Source organism: Gymnoscopelus braueri, assembly GCF_963280865.1.
Source record: "Gymnoscopelus braueri genome assembly, chromosome: 10".
In the NCBI taxonomy this organism is placed as follows: domain Eukaryota; kingdom Metazoa; phylum Chordata; class Actinopteri; order Myctophiformes; family Myctophidae; genus Gymnoscopelus; species Gymnoscopelus braueri.
The window spans coordinates 18,541,859-18,564,352 of NC_137611.1; the positions used below are offsets into that span (position 1 = coordinate 18,541,859).

Genomic DNA, 22,494 nt, shown 5'->3' on the forward strand with positions numbered 1-22,494 from the left:
GAAAAAATCTAAACATTTTTTTTTTCACGATTTTTCAAAAATAGCAGATCTACAAGTTCATAGCGCGGCACTCGGTGCCGCGCTATGAGCTTGTATATCTGCTATTTTTGAATAGCCAAAGACATCTAAAGTGACACAGGTGCGTTCACGGACACATGAGCTACATTAACGGTGAAAATATCCGTTGTCTTACCTGGTCTGTCATGGTTATTATAACGTCTTCGCTTCACAAAAACAAGTGCTCATCAGTTAATGACCACCCATCTCTCAGGTCATCGTCTGTGATAGATAAAGACTTTCACAACGCGAGGAAGAAGAAGAACAACAGCAGACGGTGGACAAAAGAAACGTGCAAAGAAATATCATTTAACATGGTGTGTTGTTGTTTATCTTATAGCCCGCCGGGCGCGTAAATCCTCCTCCTGAGACTTTAAGCGTCTGCGAGCCCGTGCGTGGAAAATAGGTGGACATATAGGCCACACCTGCTGTCTATTAGGAATATAATACATATGCTGCTACTACTCCTTCACAAGGTAAAGATCGAGATGCTCCCTCATCTTCTCTTCTCGCATACCTGCTCTGCTCTGATCTCTCTCTCTATCATCTTCTGTGTGTATGCGTGTGTGTGTGTGTGTGTGTGTGTGTGTGTGTGTGTGTGTGTGTGTGTGTGTGCGGGCCCGTGCGTGTGTGTGTGTGTGTCTGTCTCTCTTTCTCTCCCCCTCTCGCTCTCTCATAAAGTGTGCATCGTGGGCGCGTCCTTGCATGAGAAAGGATGCCTGCCTTGGAGTGTGTCTGTCTCTCGACCACCACAGTCTATGGTCTCGGCAACTGAATCATCATTGTCCGCCTGTGAGTCAGTCCGTGCTGCAGCCACAGAGCTTTATTACACACGATGCAACACTTCCTTGACCACCTTTTTGAAAACGGTGGATTTTGCCGGTGCATTTTTTTTTTTACGGAGAAAGTAAAATCGATGTTGTCGATTCTGGACGTGAACTGGCCGCTAGAGGGAGGCAAATTATTGGATTAAGGAATCGGGGGAGGGAGGGAAGAGAGGAGAGGGTTGAAGAAGGGAGGAGGGGTTTAGAGACATCAGGTTCCATTGAAGTTGGGTAGGTAATAGGTATAGGTGGGAGAGGGCGATGTGGTAGATGTAGAAGTAAACAGAGAGAGCAGGGTCTAGCACAGTGGTTCTCCAACATTTCCATGTCAAGGACCACCAGATTGATATGCATTTGGCCGCAAACACCCCATCTGAAGATATTTTATGCCAGGGGACCCCCATAAGAAGATTTGTCAACAACTTTTGAAAATAGCTGATCTACAAGCTCACAACGCATTGTACCATGACGCGCTGTGAGCTTGTAGATCTGCTATTTTCGAATAGCCACACAAAAATGTATCTTTTCCTCATTTTGCTGGGGACCTTCTGGAAACCTCTGTCACGGTCCCGTGGGGGTCCCCCAGACCCAACTTTAAGAACCACTGATCTAGAGCAGTGGTTCTCAAACTTTTTCATGTCAAGGACCCCCAAATTGACACTTATTAGCCCGCGGACCCCCATTTCAAAAGATATGCTAGGGACCCCCATAAGAGAAGATTTTTTACAGCTCTAGCAGTGATTCTCAACCATTTTAATTTCAAGGACCCCCAGTTTGACATGCATTAGGGCTACAGACCCCCATTTAATGGCATTTCTATCACTTGGACCGCAATTTATATTGTAAAATCTATGTCAATTTAACTCTGAGAGTGTACAAATGGAACCAAATGGACCCGTCAGGTTCCATTTGTACACTCTCAGAGTTACAGACCCATAAGAGTCCATTTGGTGCCTAATCTATTTAGCTGGGGGACCCCCTGGAACTCCCTCAAGGACCCCTGGGGGTCCCCGGACCCCACTTTGAGAACCAACGATCTAGAGAACACTAAGTCCAATACATTACCACCAGCTCTGTGAGTAGGAGGACTGGAGGAGATCAGGAGAGGTTGAGTGAGGACAGAAAACAAGTGACATGGATACCTGTCTGTGCGTAGGTTGAAGCCACTTATTAGAAGAGCCATCTGAGTGCCATCTTCCTGTAGTACTGTTCTTAAAGTACTGTACTTAAATACAATTTTGAGGTACTTTTACTTTACTGGAGTATTTCCAATTTCAATACTTTTACTTCTACTCCAAACATCTCAGAGGCAAATATTGTACTTTTTACTCCAATACAATTATTTGAAAACTTTAGTTACTAGTTACTGTGTAGATTTGAATGATTATTACAAAATATACATTAACCACTTTTTTTTACTTTGGCTATTTGAAAATAGCTGATCTACAAGCTCACAACGTGTCGCGCCGCGACCCTAACCCTAACCCTATTTCCAAAAGATTTTAATACATTTTATACATAATGATACCTTGTGAAATGATCATAATCTCTGCATAATGAGTTTTTTTCTTTTTTTACTTTTGGCTCTTTATTTTTGATGCCAATACTTTTGTACTTTTACTCTCAAGTAAATTTGTATTACTGGACTTGCTTGTAACAGAGTATTTCTACATTGCAGTATTGATACTTTTACTTAAGTAAAGAAATTGAGTATTCTTTCCAGCACTGAAGGATATCCTCAAGTGGACGTGCGGGGGACGAGAGTATAGAGCACAATGATGGAAAGAGGGACAGGTTGTGTAACTGAGACAGCATGAAATTCAAATGAGGAAAGAGAAACATGAGAAAGAATACAAGGGGGTGCCCCACGGAGCGCATATCTCTGCCTGGCCAGGTGGCCTACCCAGGGCTGTGTAAGAGGCATAGTGTGACATTGCAGGGATGATGTGTGGCATGGAATCAAGTAACTGTACTTTACTAGGCATAGGTGTATATATGTTGACGGTGTAATGTATCATTAGAGCGTAAAGCTGTCAGCCTATATGATACCGTCATTATTTGAGCTACAGCGTGGCGAAATAAATGCAACCGTTTGTGGTTGACCTTGATGGGTCAAAGTGAAATCATTTGGGCTCTGTGTAGAGGCCCTCACCCACACTCAAGTGTAGCAATTTGTGTGAGCTTAGGACAAAGTCTGTAGGAGTGGCAAAAGGTGTGTTTTGAAGAAATTGCACAATGTTAGGCTGAAATAGGCATTACCTATATACAGTATATGGAGAGTTACTTCATGAATCAAGGAATACAGGGGAAAATACATTTTGAATGTATGACCTACACTGTATGGTCAGGGGGCACTATGAGGCCAATTTGAAAAATAAGGAGTATCAGGGGAGGGAAGAGAGCAGAGTATTGTGTTAGAGTACAGTAGAATATTGTGTGAACTATGCCTCTTGAGAGCGTGCCAGTAGCAAACATAAGACAAACGTGGAAGAGAAGCCACTAAATGTTGTAAGTAGCATACTAGGTACTGTACCATGCCACTGGAAAAGCTGCTGCCCGGATCGACAAGCCTTACACATATAGTTTCACAACATAGAAGGAAAAGAAAGTGCTGAAACCACAAAATCATTGCCAGAGCCTACATGTAACATGCATAGTTGTTTCAGAACAATGGATAGCGCCGCCATTGTTTCAGAACCATGGACAGTGCTTTTAGGCTGCGTGTGGCCTTTTCAGAACCATGGATAGTGCTAGGCTGCGTGTAGGCCTACTGTGGTCATTCACTTGAAACTTTGTTGCGTGTGTGTGTGTGTGTGTGTGTGTGTGTGTGTGTGTGTGTGTGTGTGTGTGTGTGTGTGTGTGTGTGTGTGTGTGTGTGTGTGTGTGTGTGTGTGTGTGCGCGCGCGTGCGTGCGCGTGCGGGCGGGCGTGTGTGTCTAAATGCTGGACCACTTAATGAGCAGTCTCTAAAAGACTTGAGTGGCAAAACAAAACTGACCACTTAAGCCCCATTTTAAAAAAATACGAAAAGAGCTGATCTACAAGGTCAGGACAGACACATTGTGAGCTTTTGCTCTGCTTCTGCAATTTTAGCTATTTTCTTTAATTGATGATGTTTGTGTTCACTTATAATGATATGCCCAAAATAGGAATAGGTTGTAGACAACAAAACACTGTTAATAACACGTGTCACATGTCACATGTAGATGGACGGCATTGGATTCAGATGCACTCAGCATCAATTTAATATCAGATTAATCTGCAAAACAATGTTCAGATGATTGAATACTTTATTAGTCAAAAATGTAAACAGCACGTACGTAGTACAGTCAGACATTAAAGGGCAAGACCACTAGAGGTTTGGGTTGTGTAGTTACCTTGGCTTGCCATGATGTAACTCCAAAGGTGGACAAGAAATCTAAAATAATTGCTCCAGTGATTAGAAATTGATAATTCAAAATATGCTCCTCGTTGGCTTACATTGAATGCTGAAACAGCTTTCTCTTTTAGCACATAAACAAACACAAACGAAGTTGATTCAGACAATATAGAGCATCACCAAATCCAGATACTGTTTTCTTTTTTTATATATATAAAAATGTTAACTAACTTCCTGTTGATTTTGCCATTTTTATTAGGAAGAAAACCCGGACTGGATCCATGGATCTGGATCTTCAAATAGTAAAATCAACAGGAAGTTAACCTTTTTATTAAAAAAAACCAAACAGAACTGGGTTTGGTGATGTTCTATAATATAAAACATCACTAAACCCAGTACAGTACCGCAAAATGCCCGCGGATCACCAGTTTGACACCCACGTTCTATATTGTCTGAATGAACTTTGTTTGTGTTCGTTAGTGAGGATGAGCATTATATATCATTTATAGCATTATATATCATTATAAAAGAGTAACTTTGAGAGCTGTTTCAGCGTACAATGTAAGTCAATGAGGAGCAGATTTTGAATTATCAATTTCTAATCAATGGAGCAATAACATTAGATTTATTTTCCACCTTTGGAGCTACATCATGGCAAGGTAACTACACAACCCAAACCTCTACCAAAGTGGTCTTGCCCTTTAAGGCTAAAAGGATAACACAAAAAAAGTCCTGGGGACTTGTTTCCATTGTGTTCCTATGTATTCAATTCATCAACATAGCATAAGAATAACACAATAATACATGTCATCAACAAATAATATGAAAATATGCAACACTCGGGGGGTGGCAATTGCCATCTGGTCTGTACCTGTCCTTGACAGTGGAGGCAGTGAGCCAGATTGTGATGGATGTGAAGCGGGGACGCGATGTTGGCCATGTAGAACTGGATCATCATTCTCTGTGGCAGGTTGAATTTCTTCAACTGGAAGAACTTCCTCTGCTGGGCCCTCTTGGTGATGGAGGTGATGTTCTCCTCCCACTTGTGGTCCTGTGAAATGATTGTTCCCAGGAATCAGAATGACTCCAGTTTAGTCACACAGGGCTCTTTCTGAAGTCTACTATGATCTCTACAGTCTTAGCTTAAAGGAGCACTTCACCCATTTTTTACCCTATCTTCACATAATTGATCCTCACTAATGCTCATTATGAGATGGCACCATTTCTGTCTGTGGACACTTCAGAAACCTGCCTGTCAGAGACATCATCAATGGAGATTCCAAGCTAACAGAAACTACAGCCTTTCTCTTTCCCTGGAAAGTTAACATGCTGAAATAGCAGACATTGTTCTTGCATTAATAACTATACAAAATAAAAGTTTGAAATCTTGTTTGAAATGACCTGCATACCGATGATGTCATTAGTGAGGACCAATTATATGAAGATAGGTTGAAAATGGGTGAAGTGCTCCTGCTCTAAGCTTGTTCTGCCCACACCAGGAAGCCAGGTGGCCATCCTCCCATCTGTAGGCTGACTTGTCTCCATTGGAGATTAAGCTCCCAAGCTTTGGAATGACCCCCACACGACCTCAGGCAGGACCGCAGATTCTCTCTTCAGACTGCACCTCCCCCCTGCACTCCTTATTTCCTTGTATCACTACTTATTGCCTAATTAAATACATGCTAGTTATGCTATGCAGATGTATGTTGGTTTCTTGATTCTGTTACTTGATGATGTGCTATGTATTGTAAGTTATTTAGACATAAGATATGCTGTTTGCTTGTGGTCAAAAGTATGTTATGTAGATAGTATGTCATTTAGACATATGCTTGGTTTGATGTTTACCTGCTATCCTAGTGACTTTAGTTTGTAGCACTTATAGTATTTTATTGACTGTTTACCCAGTTGTTCGATGACTAGGATTCATACCATTTACTGCAGTCTTGCATTTTGTAAGTCGTTCTGGATAGGAGTGTCTGCTAAATGCTTCCATTTTCAATTGAATATCAGTGAGGGTTGTGACGTCCATGCATTTCAGGAGCATGACTGATTGGTGCCTGGATGTGCAGTTGTTGGTGTACAGAGAGAATAGCAGGAGGAGTGTGTAAGACACTGCAGTGCTCCAGTGCTGGTGGACTAGGTGGTCAAGACATGTTTACCCAGCCACACGTATGGCTTCCTGTCTGTTAGGACGGTGGTTTTCAAAGTGGGGTCCCGGGACCACCAGGGGATACCTCGACACATAGACCAGGGCCTGGAGGGATACCTCGACACATAGACCAGGGCCTGGAGGAATACCTCGACACATAGACCAGAGCCCAGAGGGATACCTCGACACATAGACCAGGGCCTGGAGGGATACCTCGACACCTAGACCAGAGCCCAGAGGGATACCTCGACACCTAGACCAGAGCCCAGAGGGATACCTCGACACATAGACCAGAGCCCAGAGGGATACCTCGACACATAGACCAGAGCCCAGAGGGATACCTCGACACCTAGACCAGAGCCCAGAGGGATACCTCGACACCTAGACCAGAGCCCAGAGGGATACCTCGACACATAGACCAGGGCCAGTCAGAATCACAATCAATCTTTGTCTTAGTTGTGCAGGCCCATCAATGCAGTTAAAAGATGGATAGAGAATTAGAGCATAGAAGAGATAAAGTGCATAAAATATAACCAATCTGCATAATAAATTAAGGGACTGCATGTTGTCAACATGCATAATAAATAAAGAGTCATGCAATGTATGTAAAGGAGAGTCCATTTAAAACACAGTTCAGGTCAATCTGTGCAGTGGCAACAGGCTTAGCTCTTATTCAGCAGTCTAATTGCTGCTAGATAGAAACTGTTCAGGAGTCTGGTGTTCTTGCTCCTGATTGCGAACGCAGCGCAAGGAGGCGCGCCGAAGGCGCGCCTCCGCGCAAGTGGAGCTTACTATGACACCGTGCTCGGGTTGTGTCTCTCTCTCTCTGTGTCTCTGTGTCTCTGTGTGCACTGCCTGTGTGCAGCTCCTCTGAGATAAGTAAATGTCCAATTTAGACGTACCATACATCAAATGAAAGGTCTTTGAAAACTGAACACACCTGTCAAGGTTGCGTTTAAGCCCGCCCCTTCCCCCGGAAGCCACGCCCCGGAGAAGGCTCCTAAAAACTCCCCGTTGAAACCCCATGTTAAATGAAAAGTGCCCGAATCGCTCCGAAACTTTTTCTACCCCCCCTAAGTGGGGGTCTACGAACAAATACTTCGGGCTTGGATTTTGGCTCCGCCCCCCGGAAGTGGGTGAAACAGGCACTTCAAACACTTTGTTGAATTGTTCAAAAACATTCAAAGTTTTTTTTTTGTCAATTTGTATTTTTCTAAGATGCTCCTTTTAACGCAGATTTTTATTGTATTTAAAAAAAAAAAATTATTATTTCTTTTTCATATTTATTTTACTTTTTTTGCGTTCGCTTCCCGCGTTCGCGCGTCTTACTTGTGCTCCTGTACAGTGATCTTCTGATTAGCAGATGGCCTCTCTATCGACTAAGCTACAGTCTCTGACACCTCCAGCTGTCAGAGGGGTTTCAAGCAGGGCCCAAATGCAGGACAAAGTAGGCAGAATGCAGGGGGGTCAACCAAGTTTTAATTATTCTATAGAATACACAGGATAATCTCAGACACGGGTACAGGCAGAATACACAGGGTAGTTACCAAACAAACAACAATGTAACGAACAGGTTCAGTCTGACATAACCGGATGATCAAACACAGACTAAACAGAGAGCAGGACTTATACAGTACACAGACTACACACACACACACACGCACACGCACACGCACACACACACACACACACACACACACACACACACACACACACACACACACACACACACACACACACACACACACACACACACACACACAGGCTAACAAGATAAGGGTGAACACAATGCACAATCAACACCGGTGTAACACATATGGGGAGGGTCACGTGGTGTAAACAAAAGCACATGGTGAACAAGAGAAGACAAGAAAGAGCATAATAACACCTGTGGAGAAACACAGGGGAAAGCAAAATAAAAACACAAGGATAGAGAAAGCAACCGCAAAACAACCGCACAAGAACATAACATGGCAGGAGCTGAGGGATAGACACATATCGTTACAGGCGGATGAAGTACCACTCCCTGTTGACTGTGTCATCTACAGAGGCCCAGTAAGCAAACTGTAGGAGGTATAGAGGCGGGTGGGTGATGGGCTATATATCACGTAACATGGGTGACCACTGAGGTCAAGGTGACTTGTCTGTAGTCATTAAGGACTGTGATTCATTTTTGGAAACAGGGATGATGATGGATTCCTTGCATTCAACCAGAGAGGCATTAAATATGTCAGTTGTCAGGTGGTCAGCACAGTATTTCAGTGTAGAGGGGGAGACAGTCTAGTTCAGCTGCCTTGCATGGATTCTGCCTTTTGAGGCCATGGCACTCCAAGTGGGCTCGCAAGAATGAACGGCCACAAATGGAGACGTGACGAGAGGTGTGATAGAAGGGGTGGGTAGGGTGGCTGCAGGGTGTGTTGTCTCTGTTCGGGCTGGGGAGTTGACAGGCGATGTGTTGGGGTGGAGCTCCTGTGTGGGTGGGTCGTCCAATGTCAAGACTGAACTGAAGGTTATCCATAATGTGGGGGGTTTTGGTCTTGTAGTTGGTGATCTGAGGATGAGTCGTTGGCTGAGAACTGGTGTTCCAACAAGGTTCCGCCTTTCCAAACGTATATTAACCCTCCTGTATGTAATGACATCAATTGGAGATTCATTCATTTCCCCCCACAAAATCATGGCTTACCATGATTTTGAAAAGCACAAAAGTCATCCAGTTCTCATGTTGTGACATTCAAAGTATCTATAATTGTATCTATCACCAATGAGCTACAGTACACTTGCACAGTTCTCTGGAAAACCGTTTGAGAGAAAGCCTGTGTTTCTTGGGACAACACAGACCAAACAGCAACCAAACTGTATGTCGACTTGTTAGTAATTGAGCTAAGAAAGCCAATGATTAGCATAACATCATCCCAGGAAGAACATGAAAGGTCAGCAACCCAATTGAGCAACACAGGGCTGCACTGTTACTCTGTGGCACATGAGTTGAATAGTGTTTCTGAGGAAATGGTGCCACATGGAAACTATTATGTTCTGAAGAACTACAATATAAACTCACTGCCAATTATGGGTTGGCAGCTTTAGAAAACAGAATGAGAACGGACGGCAGCTCTCAAAGTGCCCGTGGAGCGTAATCTGCCGACTTAATTAAGTCTTGTCAGGACATCTGAGCTAGCTAGCGACTAATGCTGTGTGAAAAGGATCGTAGCCTGGCTCAATGACATAGATAAGTGCGCTCATTAGCCACAAAAGCCGGTGTCGGCTATTACTACACGCTGCATGCTTCACACAGTACAAGGAAGGGACGCTCCGGTCTATCAATAGAATGGGTAACAGTACTGTCGTACATTGGCGTCGTGAGGGGGGGGGGGGGGGGGGCTGCTTAGGGGACTTAAGCATGGCATATATTGTGCCAAGCCTCTTACTTTCATTTCTTTAATAAGAAAATCATCTATTACTAGGAGAGAGTGAAAGATTATGCTGATTGTACCAGGATTATGGGTGATGTGTATTAAGTCTGAAGATTATGGCTGATGTGGTATTTAGTCTGAAGACTATGACAGCACTGCTGGCTCATAGTGTTTGTCTCGACTCGCCCTCATTTGCTCCCAATGTGTACATGTACTGATCAAATCACTCACATAGCAGCTCCACAGCAGTTGTCGTTTGGCAGGAAGGAGTCCAGGCCACGTTGACAAACTTTGCATGATCATTATTTATGGTGAGAAGTTCTGAGAACTGGGGCCAGAATGGCATTGTGATATAATCAGACACATCATCACAGTTGTTTTTAAAGCACTTCATGAATGGCACATTTTTTATTTTAATGCAGTTTTCCACACCCCGTACATGCAGCTTGATTTATTGGCTGGGGAATTTTGTTAAGATTCAATTTGGGGCCGGCACCCACCCTTTATCAAATAAATAATATAGAATTCCAGTTAATGCCACTTACCAGAAAATCACTTTAAAAATAGTTTTCCTCAACAAAATGTACGTTCCTTTAGTTAATCCCAGAGTGCTTCAGATTGATCAAAATTCACAAGATCTTCTGCGGGGGAGGATGCCCCCAGACCCCCCCCCCCACAGCAGCGACACTTCTCATCTTAAACAATGCTAGAAATGCCCCATTGAAGGAGGTTACAGGGTCAAGAGGTAACCACTATCACATGGTCAGACCCCCCGGTCAGCATGTCCGAGTTTTCCCAGAGAAAAACTTCTGATTGACTGTGCTGAAACGGAAGTCTGTGGTTGGTCAATTCATATGTCTGTCAAGCATTTTTGTTGTCCTAGGTGGCGGTCCTTAACTACTTTTAAATAGTAGTGTCCCAGACGTTCGATATCGATCTAATTGTGTGGCCCACTGCGAGACTAATTGATGGCTGACCATGAGATGATACTAGAAGGATCATAGAATAAATGTTATTCTCTCTTGGTCTTGATTGTTGACAGAATTGTTGAATTATTATCTGTGTACAGACTGTACACTGTAGGTCATCTTAATAGTGCTGATAACTCTGTGTGTGTGCGTGTGTGTGTGTGTGTGTGTGTGTGCACGCGTGTGTGTGTGTGTGTGTGAGGCTATCCATCTCCATTTACACCATTGCAAAACAAACCCATTATCTAATCTTCCAATTCACTTCAAACAAAACCTCCCAATGAATGTAAATCCATGCTTTGCCCAAGTTTCAAATATGAATAGCCCCAGAACAACAAAAAATCCAATTACTTGTTGAAAGTCAATTTATCAAAGAAAGCCCTTGGTCACTGTAAATACATGGCATGCCCTTTACTCTGTCATATTAAACCAGCCCGGATACAGATGGGCTGCACTTGTTAAGATGCAATTTCCCCATTCACCGGGTGATGTATTCCCTTTGTCAGAGATCCATTTAATAAGCATTTCTGTGCAAGGTACCAGTGGTCTGGCATGTTTATTTCATGACTATGACTCACAGTATACTTGACATTACTGCTGACCATTTTCTAAAGCTTACCATGGTTTGTTTGACTTTTGAGGAAGTAATTGGATTCCATTCATTTCAGCACGGTATAAAAATCAACTTGCAGAGACAGACTTGAATGTTACAGTAATATAATATAACTAGCATATTGTCTCTGTCGGGTGGATTATGTTACTTTCAGGATTCAAAAAAATTATAAATAGCAGAAGTAGCAGATCTACAGGCTCAACACACGTCGTAACTTTTGTAGCTTGTAGCTTTAACCATATACAGAAAACTCCTAATAACAGGTTAACTAGATCAACAACGTTATTTTTAAGTATTTATTAACTGTAAAATACATAAATACATTTCCGTTACATTTCCGGTGCCTACGTATGGAATAAAAATAATGTTTAATAGTGTTTAGAGAAGTTGTCAATAAACACATTTAAAGATTATATCAAAAATAACTAAAAGTTACACAGTATTTGTCAGAAGTTACACAGTATTACTTTAAAACGAACCATATTTGTCATCAAGCCTATGCTTGTTTTGACTGTCCTCATCTGCCTGGCTGGTTTGTGTGTGTTCTTAATCTTTATGTTTCATTACTTGCCTAACTGTGTCTTATCTGCTAATGCTTACGTCTCTAATCGCTCTTATACTGTCTTTTAATTGCTTGCATGCTTTTATGGCTTTCTTTCTGTTTATGGCCATTTTAACATCTGGTCAAGGACTTTGTTTGAAAACGAGCTGTCTCGCTAAGACTGGCACATTTACAGTGATGTTGTAAAACCAAATATCCGCCTAACCCTTTTGTAACCCTTTTTTGTTACCCTTTTTCACCCGGTGCCAATTTTCTAAGTGATCCTGGGCGCTACACTCCCCCCACCAGCCTAGGGAGCCCAGGGCCGAGCTCATGCCTCCTTCAATGCATGAGAGCCAACTGACCTTCTTGTCACCACACACGTGTTTTCTGCTTGTCGATCTTCTACTGTATGTTAGCCCCAGAACAGGGGCGCTAGTGCTGACTTAGAACTGAAGAAAACATGAACAAATGCACATTTTAAACGAAACCCATTAACATGAAACTGGTCTGTGTTTATATATGATATGGCCAAACCTACAGTATGACTAGACAATGACATATTGATACTGGTATAGTCCTTTAAAAAGAGAGAGATGTGGATTCACTATAGTGTAATATGGTCTAGTAAAGAGTGGTTACGAGGCTGTATTTCTTGTGGTAATCCACTGGATGCCATGTCATAAAAAAGCCCTAAAGAGACTTAATGGTTTGGTTGTGTAAAACGCTCCATGGGGAATTGGATTTCTGTTGGCCTGGATGGGTGTTGTCTGTCACTATGGGGCCAGCAGCAGCCTCCTACAGTAAGTGGAAATGGGCTGTGGGGTCGGGGTTCAGATCTCAGGAGGAGGAACATGTTTTAAAGCACACTTTTGGCTCTTTTTTGACTACAAAGGGTAACCCAGCCTCCATAAGCTGAAACCCTCCAGAACCTGTGAAGTTCTGTGATGTTTTCTGTTTACATTTCCATTCTATCCAGAACCACACCTGAAGTAGGAATGTAATACACAGGACCACAATGGAAACAAGCCCTTAGGGATTTTTGTGTTATCCTTTTAGCATCATTGTAATCGTACCACTGTACCATTTGCAAACTGTTAATTAAGTATTCAATCAATACGTCATAAAAAAAAAACTCGATAAAAAAAACGAGGATATAACAGATTTACAAGCTCACTATAAATCGCGATGCAACGCATTGTGAGCTTGTAGAGAAATATAAAAGATGTGAAAAGAAAATGTTTGGAGGTACTAACTACAGTAAGTTGGCCCACTGGAAGCTTGCGCAATAAATGTGGCGCTGATCAGTCCAGCAGTTTGTGAGATAAGCTCCGGACAAACAGACAGATTTATAGACTAGCCTCCTTACAGAGCCATGCTGTAAAAAGAGCAAGTGACTTGCTGACACTGTAGACACAGAAAGGAAAAAATATGGAAATCTTGATGTGCACTCACGCAGAGAAGTGACACCATTATCATTATTTATGAGCAATATTTCAGCAAGATTGGCCTTCCTTTAAGTTCTTACACTGATGCATCATGCTGATACAGGCATGCTCAAGCGACCCAGAAATGTTGTTAAGGTGTTAAAATGTCATTGTCATTCCAGGCACGCACTATCTTACACTATCAGCCAGCCAACCCACCCTCATGTAACCTGTCAGCGCCAAGAATGTGAGTTGCTTAGAGACTCTGGCTTGACGATCAGAAACATCAAGCAGCTGGCTTCAGTTTTATTGCACATGATACATCCCATTTTATGACGCACTGTCATCTGTCTGAGAGCCTAGCTCACACACTTCCCCTAGAGAGGTCGCTATGTATAGAGCAGAGAGGTTGTGTGTGGTCTGAACAATGTGTATAAGCAAACACAATCTGTTCAGTTATTTTTAGGTGATGTGCTGTATATTGTGCAATATTGTGACGATGTATGTATTTGTTGTGCTTACTTTTACTACAAATGACTATACATATACTATACATATATTATATATATATATATATATATATATATATATATATATATATATATATATATATATATATATATATATATAGGGATATATATATATATATATATATATATATAACCCTAACCCACACACACACACACACACACGTGTCAGCAGTAGTGGCTCAGAGCCTCTGCTTGATGACAAAAGCCTAATATCTCCCCCTGCCTACAGGGAATTCACTATGACCCGGGTTCGACCAGGGCGTTACATATGTATACACAGATCTCACACACACACACACACACACACACACACACACACACACACACACACACACACACACACACACACACACACACACACACACACACACACACACACACACACACACACACACACACACACACACACACACACACACACACGTACAGTACAGTACAGTACAGTATATATATTGTGTCTGTGTGCGCTTGTTAATTTCACTGAGTCAACCTATGGTTGAAGGTCTGGTGAGTAAATGAGTGCTCAGTAATTAGGGGATGTGGTACTTGTGGTAGGCGTGGGGGTGGTGCGGGCGCTATACGCCAACCCTGTGGTTTGCTCCCCCGGTGCCTGTGGAAGGACGACGGCAGCAGGGCGCGGAGCTGGCGGACGGCCGGTCGCGACAGGAGGAAGTAAAGGGGTGGGTTCCAGCACGGAGCCAGGCACACCAACAAAATGGCAGACAGGGACGCCACCTCCCACAGCAATGACACCTCCGTCTCCATTTCCTCGTCCGTCGCAGGGCAGGTGGGCGACGAAGACGGCGGAGACCCTGTCGAACTAAAGACTGAGGAGGACACCGCACTCACTGGTCCGCTGATGGGAGAGGCCGCTGAGCTAACATGAGGTGACATGACATTAACGAACTCAAGAGCATAATAGGGCAGCCAGCTAATTGCGAATACCAGTGTTGAGCCAATTAGCAGAGCGGTGGCTTTCTTGTTACGGCGGTCGGCCGCCAGCGTCCCTCTGCAGCAGTGGAGGTGGGTGACGATGAGGCCACAGTTGATCGCGATACAGAGGAGAGGGGCGACATAGTAGACCAGGAAGGCGGGGACCAGGAATCCCAGCCATTGGCCGCGGTCTACAGACCACGTACAACCACCGTCAAAGTGGATGTAGGTGACCTTAGGTAAAGCCATGGTCACAGAGACCAGCCAGATTACAGCCACTGTGACTGCGCTGAAAGACAGAAAGAGAGAGAGAGAGAGAATTTGTGTTTCAGATCAAATGATTGCCTTCTGTTATGTAATATTGGGTGAATTTATAGTATATCTCACCTAAAGCTGCACAATGTAACTTTGAACCCAGTTTGACATTTTTACAATTAAGCTAATAGAGCCTACCTGCTTGCTCAGGAGATATCTTGGCCATCACGTCAAAATTTGTGTCAGATCCTGTGTCTAGGTGAGACATGACCTTTGACACAATCTAAATGGCTCAATAGAAGAGCAGGGAGGCAAAATACTGTACAACCACCCCAATTGTATATAGTTATATTGTATTAACATGCTCTATACAGATTGGACAAAATTAAGTTTCATTCATATAAAAAAAGTTACATAGAGCCGCTTTAAATGAATTAAAATAGATATTTTTGCTTTTGAAAAACGTAATTATTTGGTCATGGACTCGATTGGAATTACATTTCTTCTGGTTTTGTGAGAAGAGGTCCCCGGTTGTTTACTTTAGGTGGTCTTGAATACAGCACCACTCAAAAGATCTGTTTGAATGTCATATTATTTGCACCAGAAAGGGTTGCCTCTCAACAAAAAAAAGTCCCCTATAGCACAAACACTCCCACTGGCTGCCATCCGCTCACTTTGCATTGTTAAGTAGTCAACAGCTAGTGCCAGTCAGCTCAGCTATGGCTGATCATAGCCGTGACCTAAAAATAGCTTGAGATAAATGAACTTTATTTATATGCAAATTGGGCATAGACGTGGACTGATTTGTTTCTGAATGAAGGTCATGCATCTTTTATCGGTACCAGTAGGGAAAGGCAGAGACATACCACAGTATCAAATGTAGAATGAAAGTGTTTCCGTAGCCACGTCATCAGGCTGCTGAACAGCCTGTCACTGTCAGTCATACTCGTAAGTGAGATTTCTTTTGCGTGCACTTTTGCGGTCCATTAGATTCGAGTAAGATGCTTTTTATTTATATTTCAGGACAATCCAACTGAAATGTTTTTATTGCACCACTTTCAATCAACAGTTGTAATTACTGTAGTAGAAGGAATTTGTAACGAGGAGACTTAGTTAAGACGTCCCAAATTTTTTTTTTTCTTTACTTTTCTGTTTGCATTTGGAACCATTTCCACGGAAGTCCTACACGTTGCATGCTTTTGACAATGGCATCTCTGGTTGGCTTACGTACACTTGTGTCGGACTGGCTGGCGCTCTTGCTGGTGGCATGACAATACGATACCTCAGCACCGACAGCGCAGCTAAGCTGAAAATGTCCACCCCTGCCGTGAGCGATGTCATGAAGCCGAGAAGGACGCAGATCCCACCGCCCAGCTCCCAATTCTGTGAGCTGGCGCTCAGAAGCACACAGGGCAAGGTGAGCAGGGCGCCCAGGTCGGCCAGGCTGAGGTTGAGGAGCAGAATGGAGCTGGGCTTGGAGCGGCGCCGGGGATTCCTCATCAGGACCAACCACATGAGGAGATGACCTCCGACCCCGACCAGCAGAGACAGCACGCTGACCAGCGGCAGCACCACTTTGAAGGAGATGGTAGTGTTTGTTGACACCGTGTTGAAGAGCAGGTTGACTATGGCAGGCATGGTGGAGCAAATGTTCTGAAGACAGTGTGAAGTGTTGTCAGCACTAAGAAAGGATGCGCAAATAAAACATATAGACAAGGATATCTCTTAGCAGGTGGGAAAGATTGTTGACAAAAGAGCACGACTGTGGAGTGCTACCAAATTATATTATACCACTATACTGTATATCATCTTAACATTCTGTATTCTGTATAATTGTTATACTATCTTATATTATTATATACTATCTTACACTATTATATTTATTATTATTGTTATTGCTACTACTTGTATTTGTTTGCATCACCCTCTCTGTCTCTCCCTCCGTCTCTCCTTCTCTCTCCCCCTCCCCGCGACACGGTCGAGGCAGATGGCCACCCAACCTAGAGCCTGGGACCTGGATCTGTCTGATGTTTCTTCCAGTTATGGGGGAGTTTTTTGTTGCCACTGTTGCAAAATTGCTTGCTTAGGGTGGGACAATGTCGGGTCTCTGCTCTACACATAAAGTGTCTTGAGACAACTTGCTGTGATTTGACACACAAACTGAATTGAATTGAGTTGCAAATAAAAAAGTTGAATGCAAAGACATGGAGAAAAACTGGAGCGTGGTTGGTGGAGAGAGGGTGAAAGGAAATACCCTGAAGGTGCATATTTGGTTTGAAAGCGCCACAATGTGCGATAGTCTTGTCTTCTTTTTTATACAGTAGCCTATGTAATTTTGTTTACAATAATATCCAGTGGTGGACAATAACTAAGTATGTTTACTTGAGAACAATACTTACGGTAAGTAATTTTTTGGAGTATATCAGCACTTTATGTAAGTAGTTTTCCAGAACAGGCTTGTCACGTGCGTCACGATTATATGCAAAGTCAATGCAAAGGTGGATGATGCCCGCAAATGACACAAAACGCAGGTACACAAAATAAGCAACAGCAACATAAAACACAACTACACAACATCAACATAACTATACAACAATAACACCAACACAGCATACTGTACTCAACTACCCAGGTCTGAAGCCATGCAGCATATAGGACGCACGTAAAGAAACCGGCATGCACTACTAATTAATAATAATAAATATAGCATGAGAAGACTTAGCCCTGGTTCAGAGCGTTAGTGAGTTCCCTCTAACACCCTGGAAGACCCCTCGCTCTGCGCATGTACAAGGAATTCCACTGCCCTGCCAGCGCTCAAGAGTAGTGAAAATAAACTAAACCATTTCGCTACTCACCGAAGCAAAGGCTGTTTTGTGTTGTTGAAAGTCTATTCTCTGAATGCGCGGGCCTCTCAGCACCCCACCTACTCTGTAAAATACACTTTTTGGGCAGAAAATAAAATATGTCAGTGAGACGGAAATTATTTTTATTACTCCACAGTGCCCTCTACAGATTTTGGTTGATGGTAAGCAAATCCTCCAGATCTGTAGAGGGCACTGTGGAGTAATAAAAATAATTTCCGTCTCGCTGACATATTTTATTTTCTGCCCAAAAAGTGTATTTTACAGAGTAGGTGGGGTACTGAGAGGCCCGCGCATTCAGAGAATAGACTTTCAACAACACAAAACAGCCTTTGCTTCGGTGAGTAGCGAAATGGTTTAGTTTATTTTCACTACTCTTGAGCGCTGGCAGGGCAGTGGAATTCCTTGTACATGCGCAGAGCGAGGGGTCTTCCAGGGCGTTAGAGGGAACTCACTAACGCTCTGAACCAGGGCTAGAGAAGACTATGATTGAGAAGCCATGTGTAGCTGCCTCATTATTTTTCCTGTTCTCTCAGCTTCTTTGTCTTCTGCCTATAGTGCAATAGCCTATTAGTTTGCCTTTTATCTGTAACCTAAAATTCACCGGGTGTTGCTGTGTGTGTCCAGAGTTTGACTGACAAGCCAGGTGGGAGTTAAGGCCAGGGGTACATTTGTTTTGATCCCTGTACCCCAAGCTCTTACTAAACAAGAATACACAACTAAAGTTCAGCTGTCCTATTGATCCGTTTCTGTGTAGCTGTGTCAAGTGAACACTCACTACACAGTAAAACACTGAATGTTGATTTAACTCGGATGCTCTCCGAGTTAAATTAACAATCAGAGCTTGTTCTCCCCTTACTAACGGGAGTTTATTATGTTGTTGAATGCAATCTGAAAGAAAATAATAATAACGCTTTACACTTCGCTGTGCAGGCCTACTCTATTATTACATGCCTCAGAAAACAAAACAAAAATCAAAACCACGGTCTCTAGAGCAGCCACAGTGGAGTGCACAGAGATCAATAAGCATTTACAATGAAGGACAGCCTTCATTGGTGCCAGCTAGAAACACAACAATGAAAAATCAAGGCAGAACACAAACACAAAAGCCTCACCCAGAAGTGGAGGAGAAAACAAGTAGGGGACTTTCAATCAAGCTGCACCAATTATGCAATCAAATCAACTTTGACGTGTGCAGGCCAACCAACTCACATAACCTGCAACAAAAGAGGAGAATTGAGATGAGACGTTTACTGTCAGTGTTGCAATTAGAGTTGAAGGCCTCATGCATCACTTTTTTCCACCTGAACAATGTCTGAATCATTTAACATATAAATTGCTATTAGAGGTTGCACAAACATTTATATCGGGCACAGTGCCTCTGTGTGTGTGTGTGTGTGTGTGTGTGTGTGTGTGTGTGTGTGTGTGTGTGTGTGTGTGTGTGTGTGTGTGTGTGTGCGTGTGTAAATGCTAAATGGAAAGAAATTCACAAATGCTATGTTTTTGTTTTGTTTGAAGAATTAATCGTGTGCCATTAAAAGAACACTGAATTATTTCAGCACAGAACTGTAAAAAAAATCACACCCAGTGTGAAGTGAGCGGTGTTATTTAGAAACAACAGTGGTCATCACAGTGATGGAAGCTCACTTTAAAAAAAATATGTTTTTTTGAAGTAGGTTATTATTAGGTTATTATTTCATCATACGTCTCGCTAGCCAATCAAAGCAAAGGGTCTGAATAGAGTCAGCCAATCACGGTACGGCGAAAAGGGTGTGAATAGAGTCAGCCAATCACAGTACAGGGAAAGACGAATTCCCAACCCCACTTATAGGAGCGGCTACACCGCTCAAAAATGCAAATCTAAAACTCTAATAAACTAAAACACAAATCTAAAATCCACTATCATTTAAGAGTCGGGATTTCTCTGGTATTTCTTGTATCTCTCAGTTCGGCATCTTGGGATGTCCAGTGTGTTTGTGTTCCTTGTTTGGCGACCAGAGATCTCCTTCCTGAGAGTGGGTAGCCAATTTCGGAAGTTGGACTTATACAGCTTCCTGGCAAAGTCGAGACACAGTTGAGTGTGCCTCTCTGCTAGGGTGCACAACATTGCAGCCTCAAAATCCTTTATCAGAGATCCTTGAGCTGAAATTGAGGCATGGATATTATGCTCAGAGAAGGTAAATTAAGTCAACACACTGCACTGTAGCTCCAAAAGCAGTTTATTATGAGCATTGTGTTTGAAGGAAATATAACCACTAAGTAGCCGTCGAGCCTTGCGTGTGTCATTGAAAAATATTGAAAGCTGACAGAGTGGGCCTTCAAAGCGTTATGCTCTGCTTTCATGTCAATTACACCCTTAATCAAGTAGCAGCAAATTAATGAATAAGAATTTAGATTCCAAGGCATGTTAAGCGAACTAAGCAGCCACTCCATGGCCACTGGGAGGCCCCCAAGCAACTTCTTCTCAAAACATGGACAGTGCTTTTCATTTTGCAGAAGTCCTGTTGAATACATTTTTCTTTAGTAAATGCAATCTGCAGAAATATTAAACTAAAAAACAAGCATATTATTTTTGAATAGCCAACATACTGTATAAATGGACAAAGTGGTTAAAATGATTGTGAAGCTGTATTAACTACTTTTACTGGGGACCCCCTGGAACCCCCCAAGGACCCCTAGGGGTCCCCAGACCCCACTTTGGGAACCACTGCGCTAAGTGATGGCAGAACACTCTTATATTTTTTTGTAAAAGTAGACACTACTATAGGCAGGCTATCGGAAAGGTATTTTTTAATGTTTAAAAAGGAATGTTAAAGACAGAGGAGTAAAAGGCTGTCTTGAATTAATTATTGTGACTGTATGATGCACACTACTGACCATAAGTTACTGTTTTATCTGGCAGCTGGCATCAAAGAGAGGCATGAAAACATACACATTAAGCAGCCTACAGTATATGACTTACAATGAAAGCTGTTTAAAACATGTGAACTGTCGACTTTTGCCGCCATTTGCTGAAATGAATGCCAAAACGTTGAATCAAAATGAATTGGGTCTCATTAAGTAACAGATACTGCTTAGGGTCCCAAAAAGGCTTGGGCCGGCCCTGATCAAAGGTGGAGAAAACTTTATGAAAGATGAAGAAATACTTACAGCATATATTTACAGTAATTGGCAGCACAAAGATAATTGCAAGTAATTTAACACACATTGAGCTCTAATTGAACTAACAATGCTGTAGATGGTCATGCATTGTGAGTTACTTTCGACATAGCCACTTTGATTCCTTCTCTTCATGTTGTGGATTTTCAAGTCTGCGACAGAGCAGTTCCTGTCGTTTTGCAGAATAACGCAGAATATTTCATCTATCACTTAAAAGACTTAACTAACACAGGCACAAAAGATGATGCTTTTACTTTTTGCAGTATGTGTTTGCAGATATTTCTTTCTCATAGCTTAACAGAATATTTGTCTTGGGCCCCAGGCAAGGGAAATATCTCTCTCTCTCTCTTACAATAGGTTAAAAATCTGATTCTATCATCATGAGTGAAATTTGTGTTCATCTAAACTTATTGGTATTTTAGCTTTTGACTGGATCCAAAAGTATTTGTAATGACCTTTTCTTGCTTGTTTTACACTACTCACACCAGGTGCCAGATAGCTGGGCTTTGCCATTGAAATGGAAAATATCAAAAAGCAAATCATTGTACTGTGGCACTGCATGTTAACTTGGACAGACAAAGTAAGAACATTGTTTGGTGCGGACCGAATTGAAAGTGAAATGGTCAGAGAGCATCAGTGTCTAAAACAGAGGATAGTACTCCAATCCTGCTGAGAGGGAGATGCAATTTGTCAGGTGTGCGTTACACTTACCGCTCAGTAGCTCGAGACTGGGCTGCTCCGGGACAAAAGCCATCCATCCATTCACCGTCCACTCGTCTGCTACATAAAGAGAGGAAGAGAGAGGTCACACACCTGTGTCCCTCCATATGTGCTCACCCTCTCAACTCCCAGCATTCACTCTTCACCATCCATACGAACACAGACACACACACACACACACACACACACACACACACACACACACACACACACACACAAACACACTGACCGTTTCTCCCTCTGTTATCGCTCTCTCTCTCATACACACACACAGTGCAAAATAATGTGTCGAGGTGCCAATTCAAGGGATGTCTGTGTTCATAATTCATGTAATCCTCCAGGCCAGTCAGTCTATCTCTAGTTTACAGTAATTGGCTCCGTATCTACAGGCCACATCAATAAGAATGTCAGGAAATTGAGCCACAGCGTGTCTGCCTGTCTTCATTGTAGACCTCTAGACCCAATAATTCACTTCCTCCCTCTGGCCTTGTTGTGTATCTAGACAGACATCTGAAATATGTGCAACCAGTTCTAGACCTCAATCTCCACCTCAAACACTGATATGATTATGGCCCGTTACAGTCAGCACACAAACACACACACACACACACACACACACACACACACACACACGCACACACGCATGCATGCATGCGGGTATATAAAGCA

General features: G+C 42.7%; 2 protein-coding genes across 3 annotated transcripts in view; both read right to left on the reverse strand.

Annotated features, from left to right (window-relative positions):
• The window catches only part of rem2 (RAS (RAD and GEM)-like GTP binding 2), a 51,968-nt gene extending 51,368 nt beyond the window's left edge, over positions 1–600 (reverse strand). For both annotated transcript variants that reach the window (XM_080440188.1, XM_080440187.1), the window contains exon 1: positions 194–600. In XM_080440188.1, the coding sequence (XP_080296314.1) occupies positions 194–205 (12 nt within the window). In that variant the 5' untranslated portion in view covers positions 206–600. The remainder of the gene's footprint in view (positions 1–193) is intronic.
• A 1,342-nt stretch (positions 601–1,942) lies between these two features.
• LOC308093415 (uncharacterized protein) lies at positions 1,943–16,723 on the reverse strand (the record flags this gene model as incomplete). The annotated part of the gene is made up of 8 exons (XM_080439750.1): positions 1,943–1,969; positions 5,131–5,310; positions 6,494–6,629; positions 6,718–6,789; positions 8,414–8,472; positions 8,777–8,959; positions 14,444–15,119; positions 16,317–16,723. 8 exons carry the CDS (start codon positions 16,721–16,723, stop codon positions 1,943–1,945), a joined length of 1,740 nt encoding a protein of 579 aa, XP_080295876.1.
• Positions 16,724–22,494: the final 5,771 nt, after the last annotated feature.